Source organism: Ornithorhynchus anatinus, chromosome 17, assembly GCF_004115215.2.
Source record: "Ornithorhynchus anatinus isolate Pmale09 chromosome 17, mOrnAna1.pri.v4, whole genome shotgun sequence".
Lineage (NCBI taxonomy): Eukaryota > Metazoa > Chordata > Mammalia > Monotremata > Ornithorhynchidae > Ornithorhynchus > Ornithorhynchus anatinus.
The window spans coordinates 3,558,864-3,583,849 of record NC_041744.1 but is presented as its reverse complement, the minus strand read 5'-3'; the positions used below and the strand labels follow the sequence as shown (position 1 = coordinate 3,583,849).

Genomic DNA, 24,986 nt, shown 5'->3' with positions numbered 1-24,986 from the left:
CTCCCAGGAGTGCAGGAGCCCCAGAGAAACTCGTTTCTGGGCTTGTTTCCCTGAGGCTACCAGAATAATAATAATAACTGTGGTGTTTGTTAAGTGCTTACTATGTGTCAGGCACTGTACTCAGCACCGGGGTGGATACAAGCAAATCGGGTAGGACACAGTCCCTGACCCATGTGGGGCTCACAGTCCTGTTTTAGAGATGAGGTGACTGAGGCCCAGAGAAGTGAAGCGAATTGCCTAAGGTCACAACAGCAGACAAATGGTGGAGCCGGGATGAGAACCCATGGCCTTCTGACTCCCAGGCCTGTGCTCCAGCCCCTGTGCTATGCTACTTCCAGAAAGCGAGTAGACCACATTTGCCCCTAAGTCCATAGATGAGACGTATTTGTTCGTTTGGGGAAAAAATGGTCCCCTCCCACAGCCTCCCACCTCCCTTTCTCTCCAGGCCCGACCGAACACAAAGGCGAAGGAGCAGAGGAGCAGGGCAAAGGCTGAGAAAGCCCCAGGGGCCGCAGAGAACCCAGGCTGGGGACACCGATCACAGAGCCGGGGCTCCCAGCAACCTCCATCCTGTGCAGAGGGGTCCGTATAGCCTGCTAAAGGCCGCAGGACCCAGACCTAGGCCCTAGCCCAACCAGGTGCTTGACCACCCCAAGGGCTGAGATTCAAGAATCCTCTTGGGGGCGGGGGAAGGGGCCGGGACAAGGGAGAGCGAGACCAGGGCCACGAGAGTCATCCTTCCCAGAATCCTCCCACAGAGTTTACCTCCGAATCCACTGAGAAACAAGCCAGAGTTAGTTGGGTTAGTTCGGTTATTTAGTTAGGCAAGGAGGAAAGGAGACCCTGCAAGAAATAACAGCGACAGATGTTTTGATGGAGATGGGGGGGGGGGAAGGGGGCCCCGACTCTACCCACGTTTTGGAGAGAACTTCTCCCAGGCTTCCGGGGAGGGAGAAACGGTGGAGGGGGCCAAGAACTCTACAGAGCAGCTTTCCCCCTCTGGGGTCTCTCTCTGGAGCCCCTTTCCACCCCTCTAAGCTGAACACAGGCGCCTGACGGGACCCCTGGCAGGAGGCGGTGAAAGGGCCAGAACCGAGCGACCGTCTAGGCCCGAGGGAGGCTGGGTGGGAGGGCCAGAGAGGGAAGCAGAGGGTGGCAGACCGTCCAGGGGAACTCTAGCTCTGACCTTCCAAGCCCTTTCTCCGGGCCTCCTGCATTCTGCCCTTGCTGGTGGGGGTCTGGAGGTGAGGCTAGGTGGGGGCGGGAAGAGGGGAGAGAGCAGCCTGGAAGCTGGAGAGCGGAGCCGTCCCGAGAGCTCCGGTTCACGGAGGCTCACGGCTCCTTCCAGCTATCACCAAGCACGGAGACCAGGAGGGGCTGGGGGGGTGGTCCTGGGGGTCCCCACTCTGCCCCTTTTTTCCACCCGGAGAGTCAGAGGCCCCTCCCCCAGGATGGGCTGTCGGGGGAGCCGTCAGTGGGTTAGCTCGATGGGACGCCCTGGGTCTGGAGCTGGATTTTCGTCCCCAGGGTCCAGCTTTGGCCGGGTGCCCGAAACAGTGGCAGGGATTCGGAGGCTCTGGTTGACCCGGGGCAGGGGTGAGGGGACAGGGCAGGCCTCGAGTGGGAGAGGAGGGCAGCACCCCCCGCAGGGGGGAACAGAACCGCTGTCTTTGCCCCAGGCTGCCCTCGGCGGACCCTGCCGGACCCCCCCCAAACCGGACGGACAGAAGGGCGGGAGGCCCTGCTGGGGAAGAGGCCTCCCGTGGGGTTGGTAACATGGCGTCCCTGAGACCCATGCATCGGGGTGAAAGATGGGCTCAGGGGGAATTCTAGGAGAGCAGCCATCGAACCCAGGGCCCCCGCTGGCACTGCGAGCCGCGGGAACCGCCGGACGCAGGGCAAGATGGGGCCGGGGCCCGGCCGAGGCTCAGGATGCAGACGGGGCCGCGGTCTCCCCCCACCCCGGTGCCACGGGCCGCCCCTCACTGAAGCGGCCGACCGAGACGGGGCTCCCGGCTCTCTGCCCGGGGTCGGCCACCTCCGCGGGCCGGGAGAGCCACCCCGCCGTCCGTCCGAGTCCCGCGGGTGGCGCTCACCACCACGTGATCTTGAACTCGTAGATGGGGCGTTTGCAGTAGTAGTGGTTGACCAGGTGCTTGTCGCACACGCCGATGCACTGGTGGTCGACGGTCAGGCCCCGGGCCGCCAGGTCCGTGACCAGGCAGTGGAGCAGGTCGTACACGTCGGCCACGGCCTCCCACGGCCCGAAGGACACGTCCACCTCGCAGCGGTGCTCGAAGAGCTGCCCGTCGCTCTCGCTCCGCTCGAAGCGCAGCGAGTTGAGGAGGGGGCACTCGTAGGGCGTGACGGGCATCTCCTCCTTGAAGACGCACACCTTCAGCTTGGCGAAGCGCGCCTTCCTCTGCACCGCCCGCAGCTCGGCGATCTCCACGATCCGCTCCAGGTGGTCTGCGCGGGGCAGAGGGCGGTCCCGGGGTGGGGGTGGGAAGGGAGGGGGCGGTGGGGGGCCACCCCAGGACGCCCCAGCCGGCGGAGGGCTTTCCCCACCCTCAGGGGAGCCTGGCCGCCCTACCGCCTCCAGAACGGGAGGAAACGGGCTCCGCCTGCAGTGTGCGGGATTGAGGTCAGACTCGAGGAAGCCCAATCTCTGGGAGTGAAAGGCACCGGGACGGGTGACGGGGAGGGGAGGCCGTAACCACCGCCCCCCGACCCTCTGCGATGCCTTCCCCCGGACCCGGCTCACCTTTGTAGTAGGGCATGAGGCCCAGGAAGGCCTGCCGCACCTTCTCACCCTTAAGCGGTTGCACCTCCTCCAACTGCTCCAGCAGGGGCCCGATGGCGTAGTACTGGGCCTCCCTGTAGACCGCCTGCACCCGGCCCCGAGCCGGCAGGTCTCCGGACCGCAGGAAGTTCAGCACGTCCCTGGGCCGCCGGGGTGGGACAGACGGTCAGCGGCCCCCGGCCGTAGGACAGGGGTCCCTGGGGATGGGCAGACTTGGGGACCGCTCTAGCCTCTTCCCGCCACCCCCAGCCACTTATGGTCCATCCGTTTGAGGGGGTCGGGGGCCCCGGAGGATGTGGGCTGTAAGAGTCAGCCCAGAGATCCAAGCGTGGGGCAGGCTAGGAGGCCCCACGGCCCCTCTCACTGCCGGCCGGAGGGCAAGCTGACCGACAGCTCCCCGGTCCCCAGGCTGACCGGGAAGGAAGGGGCGGGAGAGGAACTGACGGTTCCTCTCTTCTGGTCCTCCCGGAGACTGCTTTCTCCCGGGGCCAAGCTCGCCTCCAATAATCATAATAATTGTGGTATCTGTGAAACACTTACTATGTGCCAGGCACCATTCTAAACTCTGGGGTGGATACAAGCAAATCGGGTTGGACACAGTCCCCCATCCCTCATAAGGCTCAGTCTCAATTCCCATATAACAAATGAGGCAACCGAGGCCCAGAGAAGTGAAATGACTTGCCCAAGGTCACCCAGCAGACAAGTAGCGGAGCTGGGATTAGAACTCATGACCTTCTGACTCCCAGGCCCGTGCTCTAGCCACTACACCATGCTGCTCCAGCACCAAAGCGGGTACTTGGGAGGTATAGGGGGTAGGACGGAGCACCGGCTCACTGAGGGGAGACCCTAGGGCCCCCACAGTTGCTGGGCCCCCCACCCGCCTCTCGGCTCCCCCCACGATCAGCCCGCAGACAACATGTCTTTTTATAGCTCCTCTGAGCCGTGACACTTTGTTTTTGCAGCCCCGGAGGCAGCCGACGGGCCCCTGCGGAAACCGAGACACACTAAGGCAGACCATTCGTCCACGCGTCCGTCCCTGAAGCGAGGGACCTTTAACCAGCCCGGGTCCCCTCGACGGCCTCCCCCCACCGCCCACCCCCGAACCTCAGCTGGGCAGCAGGAGGCAGACTGGCCCCCACTATCCTGCGATGCTATTTATTGAGCACTGTGGGCAGAGCACTGTACTGAGCACTTGGGAGAGCATGATATAACAGAGCTGGTAGACACGGTTCCTGCTGATCAGTCAGTCAGTCGGTCGTACTTATTGAGTGCTTACCGTGTACAGAGCACTGTACTAAGCGCTTGGGAGAGTACGATACAACAATAAGCAGACAAAAGGAGCCGAAAAGGAGCTTACAGTCTAGACGGGGAGAGAGACATTAAAATAAATTGCAGATGGAAGGATATACAAGTGCTGTGGAGGTGGGCTAAAAATCAAAGTGCTCAAGGGGTGTAGATCCAAGTGGACGGGTGACACAGAAGGGAGGATGAAGAATGACGATACTGTTTCTGCACTTCTTCCTCCAATCTGCAAATTATTTTGTGCCCGTCTTCTGCATCAGATTCTTTTCGTGGACCGGGATTCGTTCATTCAGTCATATTTATTGAGCACTTACTGGGTGCAGAGCACTGTACTAAGCGCTTGGAAAATACAATTCAGCAACAAAGAGAGACAATCCCTGCCCCCAGTGGGCTCACGGTCTAGAAAGGGGGAGACAGACGTCGAAACAAGTAAACAGGCATCAACAGCATCAATATAAATAAATAGAATTCTAGATACATATATATACATCATTAATATCAGTAAATAGAATCGTAAATATGTACATAAATACACAAGCGCAGTGGGGCGGGGTAGGGGGTAGAGCAAGGGGAGCAAGTCAGGGAGATGAGGAGGGGAGGGGTAGCAGAGGAAAAGGGGGGCTTAGTCCAGGAAGATGCCATCTCCTATGTTTACTGTACTCTCCCAAGCACTTAGTACAGTGCCCTGCACATATCGTAGATGATCAATAAATACTACTGATAGATCGATCATTTGTTTTCAGGCCAAATGTAGACTAGGAGGTGTAAGGCAGGGTGACCTAATGGAAAGATCCCAAAGGCCTGGGATTCACAAGAACTGGCTTCTAATCTCAGCTCTGTCATTTGGCTGCTGGGCAACCTTGGGCAGACCACTTAACTCATCGGTGCCTCAGTTTCTTCATCTTTAAAATGAGAAGGAAATACCAGAGAAACCAATCAATAGTATTTATTGAGTATTGTGCGGAGCACCGTACTAAGTGTCTGAGCCCTATGTGGGACAGGGATTATGTCCGATCTGATCCCTAGCGCTTAGTTCAGCACGATAGTGAGGACCTAACAAATACCACAATTATTTTGAGTACAGGAGAGTGAGTGGGCAACTCTAGAAGAGGAAGAAAAGAAGTGAGGGAGGAGGGGAAGAGGGGAAAGAGGAAGCGAGGGGGGAAAGAAAAAGGAGGAAGAGGAGGTGAAAGATGAAGAGGAGGGGAAGAGGAGCATTGATTTGTTCATTCAATGGTTTTTACTGAGCGCTTCCTGTGTGCAGAACACTGTAGTAAGCGCCGGGGCACAGTACAAGAAGGCCCGCGGAGGCGTTGGGAGCGGTGAGGGAGGAAGGGCCGGCGGCACCTACCCGAAGAAGGTCCCGTCGCGGTCGATGAAGTAACGGCCCTCGGCGTCCGTGGGGATGTAGTGCCGTCCGCTGAACATGGCCGCCAGCATGGTGTCCTCGTAGCGCCGGAGGGTGGACAGGCGGGTGGCGAAGATCGTCCCCCCGATGTTCAGCGGAACCACTTCGGGGAACTGGGAGAACGGCCCCGCCGGGGCGTTAGGGGACAACGCTCGCTGTCGTGCCCTTGGTTAATCCGTCGACCGACGGAACAGACTGAGCGCTCATGCTGAGCGGACTAATGTACCTAGCGCTTGGAAGAGGACTGTGCCATGGAGTCGGCAGATACACCCCCTGCCCACAACGAGGTGTCTGTCTATTGTTGGGCTGTCCTCTCCCAAGCGCTCAGTGCAGTGCTCTGCACACAGTAAGCGCTCAATAAAAACGACCGAATGAATTATGAATGAGCTTACGGTCTAGAGGGGGAGATGCTTACTATGAGTCAAGCACTGGACTGAGGGCTGGGGCAGATACAAGGTCATCTGATCGAACATGGAGTCTGTCCTACTCGGGGCTCTCGGTCTCCAGCTCTGCCACTTGTGAGCTGTGTGACTGTGGGCAAGTCACTTCACTTTTCTGTGCCTCAGTGACCTCATCTATAAAATGGGGGTGAAGACTGTGAGCCTCACGTGGGACAACCTGATGACCCTGTATCTACCCCAGCGCTTAGAACAGTGCTTTGCACTTAGTAAACGCTTAACAAATACCAACGTTATTATTATTAGAACAGTGCTTGGCACATAGTAAGTGCTTAACAAATACCATCCTTATTATTATTATTATTAAGGGTGGGGGATGCAATTATAGATGAGGAAACTGAGGCCCTGAGAAGTGAAGTGACTGGCCCAAGAGCATACAGGAGGTACGTGGCGGAGCTGGGATGGGTATCCAGATGCCCCGGCTCCCGGCCTGGACTCTTTCCAATAGGCCGCACTGCTTCAGAGAGGACAGAGAGACACACTTGCCACCCTTTACCCACATGCTGTGAAGCTTTAGGAGAGTCGCCTAATCTTCCTGTGCCACACTTCCTGACCCTTCCCCCTGCGCACCGCATCCAGCCCCCGTCCCCCAACCGGGAAGATGGTGTTACAGGGGTCCCGTAATCTGACCGGAAACCGCAGCACCCTTCCGCCACTTCCAAGGGTGCATCAGACCAGGGTTTCCCCAGCGGATTCTCTGTGGACCCCCAAACTACCTTAGTACTTGGCAGGTGGAGGGTCCGGGTGGCATAGCACAGTGGCTAGAGCACGACCTTGCGAGTCAGAAGGTCATGGATACCATTCCCGACTCTGCCACTTGTCTGCTGTGTGACCTTGGGTGAGTCACTTCACTTCCCTGTGCCTCGGTTCCCTCATCTGCAAAATGGGGATTGAGACTGTGCGCCCCACATGGGACAGGGCCAGTGCCCAACCTGATTTGCTTGTATCCACGCCAGCGCTTAGAACAGTGCCTGGAACACAGTAAGCACTTAACAAATATCACAGTTATTATTATCATAATAATTATTACTGGAGGCCCAGGTAGACTTATTCATGGCCCCAGCCAACCGTGGCTAATCAGCCCACCGGCCCCTCGCCGCCAGGACAAAGTTCCCGCACAGAGCCAGCCCTCAACAACGCTTGACACGTGGACCCCCCTGGGGCAGGAGCCTCCAATCCTTCCCCGACACCCCCCATCCCTGCCCCCAGCAACAAGAAAACAAGCCGACATTTCCAGAGAGGTCCGAGCACTTTCGGAGCTGTTAATGTAATTACTCTGCCGACCTGCTCAAGGGGAAGGAAGCAGATCTGGATCTCCCTCCCCTCTCGGCCCCCTCCACCTTCTGCAGATGGGGAAACCGAGGCCCACGGCAGCTAAGCAACTTCCCCAGGGTCACCCGGTTGGGTCAGGGGTGGATCCCATATTATATATTATAATATAAATCATATTTATATCAGTGTCTGGTTCCCCCTTTAGACTTTAAGCTCGTTGTGGGCAGGGAATGTGTTCAACGTTATTGTTGTATTGTACTCTTCCAAGCATTTAGTACAGTGTTCTGCACCCAATAAGTGCTCAATAAATACCATGGATTGATGGACTGCCCCGCTCCAATGCGACCCGTCGCCAGCTCGGATCACCTTCCTCTGCCGGCCACTCCGCTCCATCGTCCCCCCGCCCCACCCCCCTTCTCCCCGGGTGGGACCAAAGAAAGCGTCACCTTGGTCTGTGACCTTTATACATTTGATAGTCATCCTCATACTCTTAATCCCCATTTTACAGATGAGGGAACTGAGGCCCAGAGAAGCGAAGAGACTTGCCCAAGGTCACACGGCAGACATGCGGCGGAGCCGGGATTAGAACCCAGGCCCTTCTGACTCATAGGCCGGTGCTCTATAATAATAATAATAATTATGGCATTTGTTAAGCGCTTATTACGTGCCAAGCACCGTACAAGCAGATCAGGTTGAACACAGTCCCCGTCCCACACAGGGCTCGCAGTCTTAGTCCCCATTTGACAGACGAGGTCACCGAGGCCCAGAGAAGCGAAGTGACTCACCCAAGGCCACACAGCGGACAAGTGGCGGACGCGGGATTAGAACTCACGACCTTCTGACTCCCAGGTCCGTGCTCTATCCGCTACGCCGTGCTCTATCGGTGCTCTGCACATAGTAAGTGCTCAATAAATATCATTGATTCTGTAGGACCACCTGGTTACCTGGTATCTACCCCAGTTTTAGAACTGAGCTTGGCACATAGTAAGCGCTTAAAACATACCATCATCATCATTATTATTAATTGATCGATCGATCACCTGCCGGTCGGCAGGGGCCTGTTCGGTTACCTTCTGGCAGGGGGGTGGACCGAGGGCCGGCCAGCCGTCTTCTAGGCGTCGGACGCACGCCTGCCGAACTGTACTTCCCAAGCGTTCAGTCCAGTGCTCTGCACCCGGGGAGCGCTCAATAAATAGGGACGGAGGGATCCTCCCTGCCAGCACTGCCAAGCCCAGGCGGGGTGGTGCCGACTGGGGTCTCCGGGTAGAGGGGGCGATGGAGGAGGGGCTTTCTGCCCCCTCCCCGAGGCCACCGCAGCCCTGGCGACGGACCCCCCCGGCGTCCGTCGGTCCATCCTACTCACCGGGTGCAGGGCACTGTGCCGGGCGCCCCCCATGCAACAGACACATCCAGGTCACCGGGACGACGGCGAAGGGGGAGTCGACCGTCGGCCCGACTGTCTGTGTGAGGAGGGGCCGGCAGGCCCGGGCCAGTGCCAGGAGGAAGCCCCGGCCGGCTCCCTTGCCCCCCGCCCCCCCGGCCTGGGTACCTGCTGGGGCAGCAGGGGCAGGGCGTCCTCGGCCTGCGTGGCCGTCGGGGTGGCGGGCTCCTGGAAGTCATCTTCGGCGTCCGAGCTGGACATGGCATCGTCCGGGCGTCCGCTGGCTGGCTCCTGCCCCGTGACTACCACCATCCCTCTGGCTCTGGGCGGCGGGCGACGGAGGGCAGGGCGAGGGAGGGCGGGGGCTCGGCACGGCCTGGGCCCCGCGGGGCAGCGCCCGGAGGACCGGCCGGGGGAGGTGGGCGGCGGGGGCGGTCAGCTGGGCCGGACGGGGCCGGATTGGAAGCCAAGCGGGCAGCCCCGCCTATCTGCCCGCCTCCCATTGGCTCCCGGGGTGGGATGGAGGGAGGGAAGGAGGGATGGAGGGAGGGATGGAGGGAGGGATGGAGGGAGGGATGGGAGGGAGGGGTGGGAAGGGAGGGAGGGGTGGGAAGGAGGAAAGGAGGGAGGGAGGGGTCTCGGGGTCGGAGGCCGGACGGGAGGTGGACAGCCCCACCCCCACCCCGGGACCCCCCTCCTCCCCAGAGAGCCCGCGGGAAGCGGCAGGGCAGAACCGCCTCGTCACCATGACGACGGGATCCAGGTCTCCCCTCTGCTCCCGGGCCCGAGGGTATCCCTTGCCCCTGGGGCCACTTAATAATAGTAGCGGGGTGGGCGAGCGATCCTGCTGCTATCTGTTAGGCGCTCACTATGTGCCGAGCGCTGTTGCAAGCCCCGAGGTAGATACAAGGTCACCAGGTTGCCCCGCGTGGGGCTCGCGGTCTTCGTCCCCGTTTTGCGATGAGGCACACGGAGAAGAAGAAGAAGAATGCTGGTATTTGTTAAGCGCTTACTGTGTGCCCTGCACGGCTCTAAGCGCTGGGATGGACACAGGGTGATCGGGTTGTCCCACGTGGGGCTCACGGTCTTCATCCCCAGATGAGGTCACTGAGGCACCGAGAAGTCAAGTGACTTGTCCAAAGTCACCCAGCTGACAGGTGGCGGAGCCGGGATTGGAACCCACGACCTCCGACACCTAAGCCCGGGCTCTTTCCCCTGAGCCACGCTGAAGTGGCTCGCCCAAAGTCACACGGGAGACAGATGGCGGAGCCGGGATGGGAACCCGCGTCCTCCGACTCCCCGGCCCGGGCCCTCGCCACTAAGCCAAGCTGCTTCTCTTGAGCGCTCACTCTGTGCCAAGCACTGCATTAAGCGCTGGGTTGCACACAAGCGGGTTGAACATCGTTACGGTACCTGTTAATCGATCGATGGTATTCAGTGAGCGCTTACTATGTGCGGAGCACTGGTCTAAGCGCTTGGGAGGGGACAACAGAATTAGCAAGACACGTTCACTGCCTATAATGAGTTTACAGTCTATGGGAGTGATATTAATACTACTACTAAGTAGTAAAAATAAATATCACTGATTGATTGAGGGAGCCAGGGCAGGTGCCTCCTCCAGGAGGCCTTCTCAGACTGAGCCCCTCTTTTCCTCTGCTCCTCCTCCCTTCCCCATCGCCCCGACTCCCTCTTTCTGCTCTACCCCTTCCCCACCCCACAACACGTGTGTATTTGTACATATTTATTATTCTATTTATTTTATTAATGATGTATATCTATCTATAATTCTACTTATCTATTTCAAGGCTATGGATGCCTGTCTACTTGTTTTGTTTTGTTGTCTGTCTCCCCCGTCTAGACTGTGAGCCCGTCGTTGGGTAGGGATTGTCTCTATCTGTTGCCGAATTGTACTTTCCAAGCGCTTAGTACAGTGCTCTGCCCACAGTAAGTGCTCAATAAGTACGATTGAATGAATGAATGATTCTGGGTGATTGCCTCACGGTGCCTCACCCGGCCAGGCCCCCGAGCCCAGATGCTCCCCTCTTTCCCCCGACTGTGGGGGGCAAGCGGGGGGCTGGGGCCTATGGGCTGGAAGTGATCCGATGAGGGGCCGAGGGACGAGAGGCGGAGATGGGCACGGGGAGGGCTCTCCGCTCAGTGCCATTCGTTTCCCACCATCTGATTTTCTCATTTTTGCAACGTGCTTAATTCTGAATCATAATTATACAGTTGGTTCTGCTTAGGCTCTGGCCGGAAACCCAGGGCTGGGATGGGCCCGGCTGGGCCTCTGGGAGGGAGGGAAGAAGGTCCCACAGAGGGATTCGGAGAAAGAGGCATCCTGGGCAAGAGCGGGGGTGAACCGTGATCCTTTCCGAGAGGGCACGGGGGTGGCCGAGCCATCCGGCTGGGCCAGCCGGGGGCCTGGGGCCGAGGGGCCGGGGCTGGGGGAGGGATGGGCCCGGGGAGGGCAGAGAGACGGCGGGTTTCCTTGCCGGCGGAGGCGGGCCCGGCCTCCGGATCGCCTCACGGAACAGATCGGCAGCAGCTGGCGGGAATCTCCCGCGGCTGAGAAGGATGCGGGAAACTGGGCGGCCGTGGAGTGTGGGAGACGGAGCTGGATGGCAGCGGGGGGAACCGTCTGCCTGAGAAGCGGCGGGGTCTAGTGGGTAGTGCCCGGGCCTGGAGTCAGAAGGGCCTGGGTTCTTATCCCGGCTCCGCCGTTTGTCTGCTATGTGACCTGGGGAGAGTCACTTCAGCTCTGGGCCTCAGTTCCCTCATCTGGAAAATGGAGATTAAGACTGTGAGCCCCACATGGGACAACCTGATTACTCTGTATCTACCCCAGTGCTTAGAAGGGTGCTTGGCATATAGTAAGCGCTTAACAAATACCATCATCATCATTATTATTATCTAGCAGGAGGCAGACAACCATGGTCTACACCCCACCAGATAAACCTCAAGTTGAAAAGCTAGGAGAGGAACATATGAACTCAGAGGCAGGAGAGAAACACAAAATGGAGGCCTCTCCACACACACATCCTATCACAGCCTCTCACAGCACATATGTATATATCTGTAATTTCTTTATCTATTTATTTATTTATATTAACGTCCATCTTCCCCTCTAGACCGTGAGCTCTTTGTGGGCAGGAATGTGTCTGTTTGTTGTTCTATTGTACTCTCCCAAGAACAGTGCTTTGCACACAGTAAGCGCTCAATAAATACTGGGCATTCGAGGCCCAGTTCTGTCACTGGTCAGCTGGGTGACTTTGGGCAAGTCAATTCACCTCTCTGGCCTCAACTCTTCAGACCCAAACGAAGTCCCCTTTTTCCTCTGCTCCCCCCCATCACCTCAACTCACTCCCTTTGCTCTAACCCCCTTCCCCGCCCCACAGCACTTGTGTATATATGCACATATTTATAATTCTATTTATTTTTATTAATGTGTACATATCTATAATACTATTTATAATGATGCTACTGATGCCTGTTTACTTGTTTTGATGTCTATCTCCCCCCCCCACCAAACTGTGAGCCCGATGTGGGCAGGTATTGTCTCTATTTGTTGCTGAATTGTACTTTCTAAGAGCTTAGTACAGTGCGCTGCACACAGAAAGCACTCAATAAATACAATGAATGCTCTGCACATAGTAAGCGCTCAATAAATATGATTGAATGAATGAACTCCTTCATCTGTAAAATGAGGCTGAGACAATTGCTCTCTCTCCCTTTTTAGATGGTGAGCCCCACACGGGGCAGAAACTGTGTCCAATCCAGTGATCTTGTCTCTCTCTCTACGATTAGTGCAGTGCTGGGCACATAGTGAGTGCTTAATCAATGACCTAATTACTGATATCATTAGTAGACACTGACCCTGCCCTCAAGGATCATACAATTTAGTAGGTTGCAAAAACAGATAGGACGAAAACTATAGATTCATGGACAAATAGAAGCAGCACGGCATGGTGGATAGAGCATGGATCTGGGAGTCAGAAGGTCATGAGTTCTAATCCCAGCTCCGTCATTTGTCTGCTGTGGGGGCTTGGGCAAGTCACTTCACTATGCTTCAGTTACCTCATCTGTAAAATGGTGATTAAGACTATGAGCCCTATGTGGGATAGGGACTTTGTCCAACCCGATTTGCTTGTATCCACCCCAGTGTTTAGTTCAGTGCCTGGCGCAAAGTAGGCGCTTAACAAATACCATTATTATTATTATTATTATATAAACCTGAACCCTCAGGATTAAAAGACCCACTTAAGCCAGCCTTATTGATGGGAATCTATTTCCCATCACTCATTACAGTGCTCGACAAATACCACTGATTTTTTTGCTTGATTGAGTGGCTGATCACTGAAGCCGGAGTGAGAGTTGGGTGTCCTCACTCGATACTTTGGCTTCAATTATCAATAAATATTTGTCAGATAAATAGATAGATCAAAGGCTGGTGCCCGGGGAAGCATTTCTCAGAATGGCCACTAGAGGGAGATATGCATTTTCCTTTTCTGTAGTTACTTATAACAGCATTTGTTAATAGTAATAATAATAACAATAATGGTATTTGTTGAGCGCTTACTATGCCCCAAGCACTGTTCTAAGCGCTGGGGTAGATACAAAGTATTCAGGCTGTCCCACATGGGGCTCACAGTCTTATTCCCCATTTTACAGACGAGGTAACTGAGGCACAGAGAAGGAAGTGGTTTGCCCAAGGTCACACAGCAGATAAGTGGCAGAGCCGGGACTAGAACCCACGTCCTCTGACTCCCAAACCCGTGCTCTTTCCACTAAGCCACGCTGCAACTCCCAAGCACTTAAGTGCTTACTTGTACATTCCAAGTGCTTAGTACAGTGCTCTGCACATAGTAAGCACTCAATAAATACTATTGAATGAATGAATACTATGTGTCAAACTCTGGTCTAAGCGCTGTTGTAGATTCACGTCGATCAGGTTGGACCCAGTCCCCGTCCCACGCGGGGCTCACGGTCTACTTAGGAAGGAGTAGAATTGAATCCCCATTTTACAGAGGCACCGAGAAGTGATTTGCCCAAGGTCACACAGCAGGTAAGTCATTCAATCGTATTTATTGAGTGCTTACAGTGTGCAGAGCACTGTACTAAACACTTGGGAGGACAGTAGAATATAACAGACACAGTCGCTGCCCACAACGAAATTACAGTCTACGGGGAAGGCAGACATTAATATAAATTGATAAATTACAGAAATGCACATCACGGCAGAGCTGGGATTAGGACCCAGCTCACCTGCCTCCCAGGCCCAGGCTCTTTCCATGCCGCCCGCAGAGAAGGATCCTAGAAGGGGGTCTCCAGAGATCGGGGGTCCCCCAACTCGTCCTTCCTCCTCGCTCCCTGTCCATAATAATGATTAATAGAAATTGCGGTATTTGTTAAGCGCTTACTATGTGCAAGGCACTGTACAAAGTCCTGGGGTGGATACAGACCAATTAGTTTGGACACGGTCCCTGCCGACATGTGGCTCTTGGCCTAAATCAGAGGAAGGAAGTTTTAATCCCCCATGTCACAGTTGAGGAAACTGAGGCCCAGAGAAGTGAAGTGACTCGCCCACGGCCACACACACCGCAAGCAATCGGCTGAGCTGGGATTAGAACCCAGTCCTCTGACTCCCAGGCCCACGTTCTTCCCACTAGGCTACACTACTCCTAATTTGTTATTTTTTGGGGGGGGAGGATGATATTTTTCTACACCGATTTGCAATTTTCCAAACAGATTTACAGCTCCCGCTACCTTGCGCTCAAACTTCAGCCGGACGGATACCTGAAGGAGAAGAACCACAGAATTCCAAGAATACAACTCAAAGGGGAGAGGTATCAGCGAAGCGGTAGCTAATGAGATGAGGCCGGTTAATGTGTACCTAGCTACTTATCAGTTCCTTGAGGGTAGGGAATCTTGTGAGTTGCTAGTTATCCTATCTTAAGGGCTTAGTAAAGTGCCTAGCACTCTGTAGTCGCTCATTAAATCCCGCTTCAAAAAATGATATGTTACTATTATTGTTAATAATAATTATGGTATTTGTCAAGCGCTTATTATGTGCCCAGGTACTGTACTAAGCGCTTGGCTAGATACAAGTTTATCAGGTTGGACACAATGTCCCACATGGGACTGCCAATCTTATTACCCTTTTTAGAGATGAGGTAACTGAGGCACAGAGAAATGAAGTGACTTGCCCAAGGTCACCCAGCTGACAAGTGGCGGAGCCGGGATTAGAACCCAGGTCTTTAGGACTCCCAGGCCCGTGCTCTATCCACTAAAGCAACACTGCTTCCATGCTCGTTGACTGCTTAGACTCTAGACTGTGAGCTCGTTGTGGGCAGGGTATTAGTCTACCAACTCGACCGTACTGATCTCTCCCGAGCGCTCAGTGGCGTCCTCTTCACACAGTAAGCGTTCACTAGTGCTCTGCACATAGTAAGCACTCAATAAATACTATTGAATGAATACCACAATCAATTGATTGCCTAAGTGAAGGATCACATGACTTAGAGTTTTAGCAATAATTCAGTAAGCGCTCACTGAATACCACAATCAATTGATTGCCTAAGTGAAGGATCACATTATTTGGAGTTTTAGCAATAATTCCGATCTAACAGTAGTGACACTATTTATCGATCGCTTTCTGTGCGTGCGGAGCACTGTACTAAGCGACGGGAAAGAATGCCGGTGGGAATAATAATAAGTACCCCGGGGCTCTCTCTCTTCGATCCAGCCTCAATGGCGAAACAATCTAAATCAGCAGAGTCACATTTAAAGATTTATTTTGAAAAATAAAATACAAAAGTCATTGAACTGTCCATGTGCATGTACTGCCAGCCTCTCGATCAGAACCCGTTTCCTTAAATAATTAAAAGGGAATCAACCGCTTCCACGGCAAGAGAATCGAAACAGGCACAGCCGCGGCCCCGCCCGCCCCCCGGAACCATTCCCGAGGAACCTCCGCCCCCAGACCCGGACGGGGAGATCCCGCTTTCCACACGGACGACGGGTGGGACTTTCTCTTCCCGTCGCCCCCCTCTGCGGTCTTCCCGGTGACGTCCCCACCCGCCCGGGAGGCATCTTCTGACCGCAGCGGATCGCTCTGCCCGGGGAAAAGTGTTAATGTCTGAAATGTCGAATTTTGTTTGCTTAGAACATACATGTGGTGTGATTTCTGTGTGTGTGTGAGAGAGACAGAGAGAGAGAGAGAAAGGGAGAGGGGTCGGGTCAGAATGAACTCGGGCCTGCTCTCGGCGAGGGGGTCCCCAGGATGTCACCTCCAATGGAAAGGCAGCGGTCTTTCCTAGGCAAGACAGAGAGAGCAGGGTTACAGGCAGGGAAGGCCCAACCAGTCCTCGACCACCCACTCGTTGATTTTTCCTCTCCTCTCCCGGGCCCAGGGAGCACTTATGTCCGTATCTGTAATTTATTTCCATTAATGTCCGTTTCCCCATCTAGACTGTAAGCTCGTTGTGGGCAGGGAATGCGTCCGTTATATCGTTCTACTGAACTCTCCCAAACGCTTAGTACGGTGCTCCGCACACAGTAAACGCTCAGTAAATACGCTCGACTGACCGACTGAGAGCCGGAGGCTGCCGCTCTCCTCCCCGACCCTGAGGAGAACGAGGCCGGACGAGGCAGCTCGAGGGATGAGCGTCCCTTCTCCTGGGATGAGCGACTCCACCATTTTGTGAGCAGCGCTGGCCGCCTGCCACTCCGTGGTGCGTGGGGGGATGGAGGCCGCGGTGACGCAGCCTCTCCCAACCCCCAGGGTCCCGCCTGGGTGGGGCGGACTGGAGTCCGGCACCAGAGGAGGCCCGGGACTGCAGTCCCGTCCCTGGCCGGGCATCCTGGAGTCCCACTCTTGCTTCCTGGTTGAGGAGAGTCCCCGGGGCTGCTGGGGCTTTTAGTCCCGGCAAGCACTCAGAATTACACACTGAGGTACAAAACAGGCCAGTCCGAGCTCGGGAGCAGCCCAGGGCTACAACTAGCAGCTCAAGGGTTAACGGGCGGGATGGGCAGAGAATCGGCGAGGCCTAGTGGAAAGAGCCTGGGCCTGGGTTCTAATCCTGGATCCACCACTTGCCCGCTGTGTGACCTTATGCAAGTCACTTCACTTCTCTGGGCCTCAGTTCCCTCATCTGCCAAAGGGGATTCAATACCTGTTTTGCCACGTTTAGACAGTGTGGGACCTGATTATCTTATATCTACCCTACCATTTAAAACAGTGCCTGACATATAGTCAACAGTTAGCGAATACCATAATTATTATTATTAGGATTCAGGAAGTAGTCAACCTCTTTGGCTCCCAGTTCATTTTAAAGCCTCAATCAGTTATATTTATTAAGCACTTGCTGAATGCAGAGCACTATACTAAGCCCAGGGACAGTACATAAGAACATTATAACAGACACATCCCCTGCCCCCAACGAGCCTAAAAGTGTTCTGGCTTGTTGCCCTCTCCGGGCTGAATGCCATTTTTTCATGTCAACCAAGAAAACCCACCAGAGACCCCCCTCCCCTAGAGTCCGAGTCCCTATTTGAAGTCTGGAAGCGTCAGAGGGGAGGGGATGGCTCAGCAGGGGAGCAGTCCGTCTCCTCTTCTCTTGAGGAGAGGGCAGGTCCCCTCCGCCCGACCTCGGGAAATATCAACCCACTGCCCCCGAAGCGGGCGGCTCCGAGGCCCAAGCTGAGGTGGGCCACCTAGTTTGCCTGCCTCTGTTGCTCTTTTGTTTCTACGGGCCCGTGGGCCAAACTGCCAGGGAATCGTAAAAGAATTGTGACCTGGAACACTTAAAACCTCTCATCGAAATACCTGCAGCCAGCACTTCCTCTGGAATGTCATAATTACAGTGTTTAGCAGTTATTGTAGAATTACTTTATATATATATATATATAAATGAACATATGTATTATATGTATATATACAAACATACACATACACACACATATATCCATACACAGACTCACACATGTGCATATAGATAAATACAGCTGCTCCTGGGTCCAAGCAGCAGCACGGTCTAGTGGAAAGAGCCTGGTTCTGGGAGTCAAAGGATCTGGGTTTTAATTCCAGCCCCTCCACATGCCTGCTGTGTGACCTTGCGCAAGTCACCTCACTTCTCTGGACTTCAGTTACTTCATCATCTGTAAAATGGGGATGAAGACTTTGAGCCCCATGTGGGATAGGGATCGTGTCCAACTTAACTGTCCTCTATCTACCGCAGCACTTTACACAGCCGCACGAGAAGCAGCGTGGCAAAGTGGACAGAGCACGGGCCTGGGACTCAGGTGGTCACGGGTCTACTCCCGGCTCCGCCACTTTTCCGCTGTGTGGCCTTGGGCAAATCCCTTCACTTCTCTGGGCCTCAGTTCCCTCACCTGTAAAATGGGGATCGAGACGGTGAGCCCCACGTGGGACAGGGACGTTGTCCAACCCAATTTGCTTATATTCACCCCAGCACTTACTAAGTGCTTGGCACATAGTAAGCACTTAAATACCACGATTATTATTATTATTATTGTTAATAGTTTGGCCCACAGTTAGTGCTGCTTAGCAAATTTAATTATTATTAGTGTTATTAGGTGTGGCCCGTCCCCTGGATAGACTCTCTCTCAGCCTTTTCCAGCAGCACACCCTGCTGTGACCTCATATGATGCATAACTGCTGTTGAGTGGACATTATAACGATTAGAATAACGAGACCCATCAGGCCTGTCACCTAAAACCAACTCTTGACCCTACAGTTAGGGCCATATTAAGGACTGAAAGGCGTTGGGTATAGCAATCTCTACTAACTCCTCAGCCACGACTTCTACTATTTAGGCCAATCGCTCAATTGGTAAACATTTTTAGGTTGGTCTTCCTGTTGGAGGGTGAGCTCCTTGTGGGCGGGGAACGTGTCTTCTTTATTCTGCTGCACTTCTCCAGGGCTTAGGACTGTGCAATTGCATCCCGCGATTTAAAAAAACATACGACCACTCCTACTGCTAGGGTATAAAAACGAGCACCACTGTGAGCGGTAAAAAACACAAATATAAGGGTTTAAAGCTACAGAAATCTAATTCTCCCCCAGAGCAGGAATCCTTCTTTTCCTCCCACTCAGACTCAGAAACCGAAGGTAAAAAAAACAAAAAACCAACTCTCCCTAGTGCTGAGCACAGTGCTCAGGACCCTGGAGATGCCCCCAAAACACTCCGGGTTAACGGATGCCAAGATCTGCAATCGAGTGAGTGGTCTTCGGACAGAGTCCCTCTGGACCCGCCCCTCCCACCCGGCACTCGCCTCTCTCTTGAAAGAGGGGAAACAAAGGCACGCACGGAGCTCAGAGCATCACCTCAATGAGTGCAATGGGTCTCCTGGGTCGGCTACTCCACGGGATCAGTCTGTCAAAGAGAAGAAAGAAGGTTGAGAACTCTAGGAAGTCACCTGCAGGGTCAGATAATAATAACAACAACAACAATAATGGTGGTATTTGTTAAGTGCTTACTATGGGCAGAGCACTGTTCTAAGCGCTGGGGTAGATACAGGGTACAGGTAGATACAGATACAGGTTGTCCCAAGTGGGGCTCACAGTCTTAATCCCCATTTTACAGATGAGGGAACTGAGGCACAGAGAAGTTAAGTGACTTGCCCACAGTCACACAGCTGACAAGTGGCAGAGCCAGGATTCGAACGAATGACCTCTGGACTCCCAAGCCCGGGCTCTTTTTACTGAGCCACGCTGCTCCTGAGGTAGATACAAGATAACCGGGTCCCTCATGGGTCTCACAGTCTAAGTGAGAGAGAGAAAAGGCACTGAACGCCCATTTTGCCGAGGAGGGGATTGAGACGCTGAGAAGTGAAACGACTTACCTAAGGTAACACATTAGGTAAGTGGAGGGGCAGGATTAGAACCCCGGTCCTCTGACTCCCAAGCCCATCGCTAAGCCAGGTGAGCAGAGGTCTCTTGGGCAGGGAACGTGCCTACCAACTTTGTTTCCAATTCCCCCTCTGTCAAATGGAGCTAAGCTCCCCGCTACCTGTCCACCGCCAGCCTGAAAGTTCAAGAAGGGGGCCCCGGGGACAAGGTCCCCTTACTCCCTCATCCCGCTCTGACGACGCCCCACAGTCAGAATGAATGTCAGCGGAGGATTCAGGGGATGCGCCTCCGGACGGCACCAGAAGAGCAAGCAGGACCGCTAGAGAACGGCAGGTCTCCTCTCTAGGAGGAAGTCGCCCGCCGGGTGCCCCACTGCCTGCCCGTACCCTCGGGCCGGCACCTCTGAACTCCTGGCCAGGGTGGCACCTTGCAGGGCCCGGGCAGTGGGCCGAGGGACGCCCGCTCTCCACCAGTGGACGAGAGCAGATGTCCCAGGACGGCAACGGTCTCCGGGCGGAGGCAGCCGAAGGAGAGGAACTTGTCCTGCTTCTTCAGTGGCTCGAGGGGTTTGGCCGTTTTTGTTCCCAGCTGGGGGAGGCTGAGAAGTTCAGCCAGCTGGTTCCATTGCTCTGGGGAAAAGTGGGGACCCGGGCCCCTCGGCGAGGAGGAAGGAGGGATCGTCGGAGCCGTCGAAGGCCGGGAGTCAGTCAGGGACTGTTGACACGAAGTCCACAGACCAAGTCTCTCTCCCCTTCCTCCTGACACACACACACACTCTCTCTCTCCCCTCTCTCTCCCCTTTTCCTAGTCAGCTGCCCTGAGAAAATAATGACCTGCACATTCAGGAGAAAACAAGAGCCAAGAAGAAGGTGACTCAATCAGAGTCCCCAGGAAGCCTGACCCAAACTTCACCCCTTTTTGTGACTCTCTTATGCGGTTTGGTAGGGGACGGTCGGGGGAGACAGACCACGACGACGCATGTACGTCAAATCCCGTTCTGCGACTCGCCCGAGGCCTCGCTCTGAAGTGAGCCGTGGCATTCTGGGGATGCGATGTGGCTCCGATGAGGAGACGGGCGCCAAGGTTTTGTGCTGAGGAATTCGGCGGAGTCATTGTTAACGGAGGCGTTTCTGGATCATTTGACAGTCCCCTCCCCCGGCTCCAATGGAGATGATAAAACATTTCCTCAAGGAAGATTTAAACAAGCACACACACACACACCCCTTCCAAGATGGTCATTTCTGATATAAATCACAAAGATGGATGGAGATTTCAATCCCTGGTTTTTCATTCTTTACCGCGGGCTGATGTTTGTGTGTATTTTTCTTTCTGTGCAAAGGACTCTGGGAGATGAAGGCAGCCCCTCCCCAGGACGTTCAATAGAGCAATGCTTCCACCGGTGGGTAGGGAAAGGTTAGGGCGGTCAGGCGCCCGGTTTATATGGGATAATCCGGTTTTCCACCGATCCGTCCCTTGTCCGGTCCCGATACAGCACTGTTTGCTTCTGTGCCCAGTGTTTATATTTTCAGCTTCCAGCCTCCCTCCGCCTTGGCTCCTAAAGCCAAGTTCCACGACTTGGAAGCGGCAAGAAGGAGCACGGCCTAGTGGGTAGAGCACGGGCCTGGGAATCAGGAGGACCTGAGTTCTAATCCCGACTCTGCCACATGTCTGCTGAGTCACTTTGCTTCTCTGGACCTCAGTTAACTGTAAAACGGGAATTAAGATTGTGAGCCCTCTGTGGGAGGGTGTCTGCATCCAACCTGATTAGCTTGTAGCTATCCCAGGGCTTAGTACAGTGCCTGACACGTAGTAAGTGCTTAGTTAACCCCCCCTCCCCAAAAAAACAGCAGCAAGAATATTTTCAGCAACTTGGGAGGAATCGCACGGCTTTGGAGTATGGGCGCGGGGGTCGATGATACCATCGTGTCATAGCACACAATTATGGTATTTGTTAAGCACTTAGTATGTGCCAAGCACTGTTCTAAGCACTAGGGTAGGTACAGCTGATCAGTCCCTTTCTCACATGGGGCTCAAAGTCTAGGTAGGAGGGAGTAGATTTCATCCCCACTTCTACTGATGAGCAAACTGAGGTCCACAGAAGTGAGGTGACTTGGCCAAGTTCCACAGCAGACAAGGGGCAGAGCTGGGATTAGAACCCAGGTCCTCTGACTCCCAGGCCCGGGCTCTATCCACCGGGCCCCGCTGCTTCTCTAGGTTCCATATGTAACCAAAGTACCGTACTGTGCGTCTGTGGCTTCTGGAAGGGCCAAGGCGCCTCTGGCATTCTCGTGGCCCGTCAGAAGCCACTTGGACCAGGAGTGTGGGTGGACGCGCCCCCCTCCCGAGGCAGCCCGTACCCATGGGCACAAGCTCTCCGCAGTCGACTAGGTAGCGGGCGTAGAGAGGGCTCCGCCGCGGCTGGGCGGGAGGGCGCCGCCACGGTCCTAGAGTTTCTCTGAGCGCCCTGGGGTCGTGAAACTAGTCCGGCCTTGGACTGACCGTCTGGTTTACAGGGCGCAGATCGGCCCCTTGATGAGCGAGTCACCGGGGGCTTGAAACTGTCTCCTCTGCTGTCAAGCTCGGTTCACACCCGGGGCCGGAATGCCAAGGGAAGGAAATGGATACTGTACCTGGAGCTTTTCTTTCAGAAAATCGGGCAGCTGAAACTCGCCTTTATAGACCTGGAGAAACAAAGCAGACAGTGCTCTAATGGTCTCTCTATCCCACAGACTCTCTGGTGGACTGACTCCCCAAGGTCTCTCTATCGGACTTCCCAAGGTCTCTCTACCATGAGAGTCGAGAATGAACCGTTCCAGGAAAAGACAAAGCTGGCGACCTGGGATCTGCCTAGCAAGACCCTAATCATCCCCGCTACAATCGCTCCCCATTATGGGACACAAACAAGGCCCCTCTCTCGCCTCGCCCCAAAATATCCCAGCGCCCCCTCTGCCCTGGCTTCCATCTTCCCACACTGTACCCCCCTCAGCTTGGGAATCCGTCCCTAACTACAGAAACTTCACCGGACCTCCCACGCCCCTCCTACCTTGCCGAATCTGCGATCTAAAAATATTCTTCTAAAAAGGAGGTTGAGATGAACGTTTATCTTCGCTGAATTACAGAACGAAAATAGGTACATTCAGGAGGTAAAACGGCAGGGTTTTGGCCCATCGCTGAACGGCGGCTAATTAGGGGGCTGATTCCCAGGCACCGTTCGTTTAAGAGGAAACAGCGAATCGTGCAATTCCAATTAAAGGGAGAGTCAGGAGGTGGTGGGGGAGAGAGAAAGAAAAGAGGCAAATCCTATCTGGAGAGCGGCAGCTTTGGATCAGCTCCTAGATTCTAGATCCCCGCCTCCCCTGAACGAAGCCCTTTGTTAAGCGAAGGGTCGTTACATGGGGGGAGTTTGGGGTTTTGCCGTGGCCCAGGAGGGGGCTGGGGAGGACGCCTGCCTCAATGCTTCATGGACTTCTGGCCCTGCTGTCCATTGGCCCACTTTGCACCATCCAAGGTCCCAGAAAACACACTAATCCCCTTTCTGCCACATGTCTGCTGTGTAACCATGGCCACCAAATCACTTCACTTTTCTGGACCTCAGATAGGTCATCTGTAAAATGGGGATTAAGAGTGTGAGCCCCAGGTGAGACAGAGACTGCGTCCAACCTGATTGACTTGTATCTTCCTCAGTTCTTACAACAGTGCTTGGCACATAGTAAGCGCTTCACAAGTACCATTATTATTATTTCAGCCAAAGCAGGGAGCCGATTTTCCTGGGAATCAGCCGCCACGGGGAATGCCATTCAAGGTGAGATCGGAGCCATGGGGGGCTTCTCTCGGGTCTCTCATTAGTATGATATTTGGTATGCACTTACTGGGTGTCAAGCACTGTTCTGAGCCCTGGGGAAGAGGCAAATTAATCAGTTCGGACACGGTCCCTGTCCCACGAGGGGCTCAAAGTCTAAGAAGGAGGGAGGATAGTTATCGATTCCAAAGCCATTCGAAAACCTCAGAGGTCGCTTGAATATCATTTTTCACTATTCTCCCTTACCCCAGAGGTATCCAATTTAGCACCTCTTGTCTTGCCGTGCTCTTTCTTCCTGTCAAGAATCTCTACTTGAGGTATTTCTCCCTCAGGATGGGCCCTCCCCCAGTTGGAGGGGTTTCTGAACTCCCAGCTCCCTTGAACTCCCTACACCAGGAGTAATCCCACTCTTCCACTTCAGTTCCTTGCCGAAAAGGTCAAAGCAGGTATGTCACGGAGCCGGGATTAGAATACTACGAATAATAACTGTGGTATTTGTTCAGCGCTTACTAAGGGTCAAGCATTGTTCTTAAGTGCCGGGTAAGATACAAGATAATCGGGTCCCCCATGAGGCTTATGCTGTAATTGGGAAGGAGAACAGGTATTAAATCCCCATTTTGAAGTTGATGAAAATAAACCCAGACAAGTGACCTGCCCACCCAGCAGGCCAGTGGAGGAGCGTGGATTAGAATCCAGGTCATTTGGCTCCAAGGCCCATGATTTATCCAGTGGCCTCACTGCTTCCCGTTTTCTCGGGACCCCCTCCGCCCCCGCCCCTATAAAAGGGAGCGGAATGAAGTGCAGAGATGCACAACGATCCTTAAGTCTGCTCCATTCCCCCGTGCTCCGTGAGGCTGAGGACACTGCCTTGGGAAGCTGCCCACCAAAATTGACCCAGCCATCTGGAAAGGGTCTGATTCCCCTTTAATTGTGGTCTGGGTGGAGAACCATCCTCCAATTCAATGCTAGTTCAAAGGGTCTCCGGGAGTTGGGGGCGGGGGGGTCTGTCTCCCACCCACAGCGATGGCGTTTCCAAGAATCCCAACTCGAACCCCAAATTTAAATGTTGAAACCAGAGTCCCTTTGTGGCGGGGGTGATGGTGGAGGGTGAAGGACGGGGGTGTCCTGTCGGCGACCCCGGCCTCAAGGGCCTGGGAGTCAGAGGACCTGGGTTCTAATCCCGGCTCCGCCACGTCTGCTGTTTGACCTTGGGCAAGCCACTTCACTGGGCCTCAGTTCCCTAATCTGTAAAATGGGGATTAAGACTGTGAGCCCCACGTGGGACAAGGACTGTGTCTGATCTGATTACCTAGTATCTACCTAGCGCTCAGAAGAGCGCTTGGCACATAGTAAGTGCTTAACCGATACCACAATTCTTCTTCTTATTATTATTCAAGGCTCGGTATGCCCCTTGTTCACCTCGGGACCCTTTCCCATGCTCCCTTTTCTGGGGCTCAGAATCGCTTAGCTCTTTCTTTTGCAAAGCTTTAACACAAGCCAGACTCCACAATGAGGGAGGGAGTCCAGATTTTCAAACCTAACCTCTTTGGGCCCCTGCCGGCCTCTGGGTGACTCACCAGGCTTGATGATATAAAGTCACGGGTATTACCAATAAAAGGCCAATTTACATAATCCCCATTTGCCCTCCGAAAGGTTTGGCAGTTTTGCAGGTTTCTCTGGAGCTTCTCTGAGG

At 54.4% G+C, this 24,986-nt stretch overlaps 2 protein-coding genes across 4 annotated transcripts in view; both read right to left on the bottom strand.

Moving 5' to 3' along the window:
* Positions 1–798: 798 nt before the first annotated feature.
* Positions 799–9,034, bottom strand: KCTD7 (potassium channel tetramerization domain containing 7). The gene is made up of 4 exons (XM_039914424.1): positions 8,793–9,034; positions 5,457–5,626; positions 2,765–2,943; positions 799–2,469 (listed from the first exon to the last, which is right to left on the bottom strand). Exons 1-4 carry the CDS (start codon positions 8,934–8,936, stop codon positions 2,093–2,095), a joined length of 870 nt encoding a protein of 289 aa, XP_039770358.1. The 5' UTR covers positions 8,937–9,034; the 3' UTR covers positions 799–2,092.
* A 6,364-nt stretch (positions 9,035–15,398) lies between these two features.
* Positions 15,399–24,986, bottom strand: part of TPST1 (tyrosylprotein sulfotransferase 1) — a 36,883-nt gene continuing 27,295 nt past the window's right edge. For all 3 annotated transcript variants that reach the window (XM_029082209.2, XM_029082210.2, XM_029082211.2), the window contains 3 exons: positions 22,125–22,175; positions 18,970–19,018; positions 15,399–15,936 (listed from right to left, as the gene is read on the bottom strand). In XM_029082209.2, the coding sequence (XP_028938042.1) occupies positions 19,001–19,018; positions 22,125–22,175 (69 nt within the window). In that variant the 3' untranslated portion in view covers positions 15,399–15,936; positions 18,970–19,000. The remainder of the gene's footprint in view (positions 15,937–18,969; positions 19,019–22,124; positions 22,176–24,986) is intronic.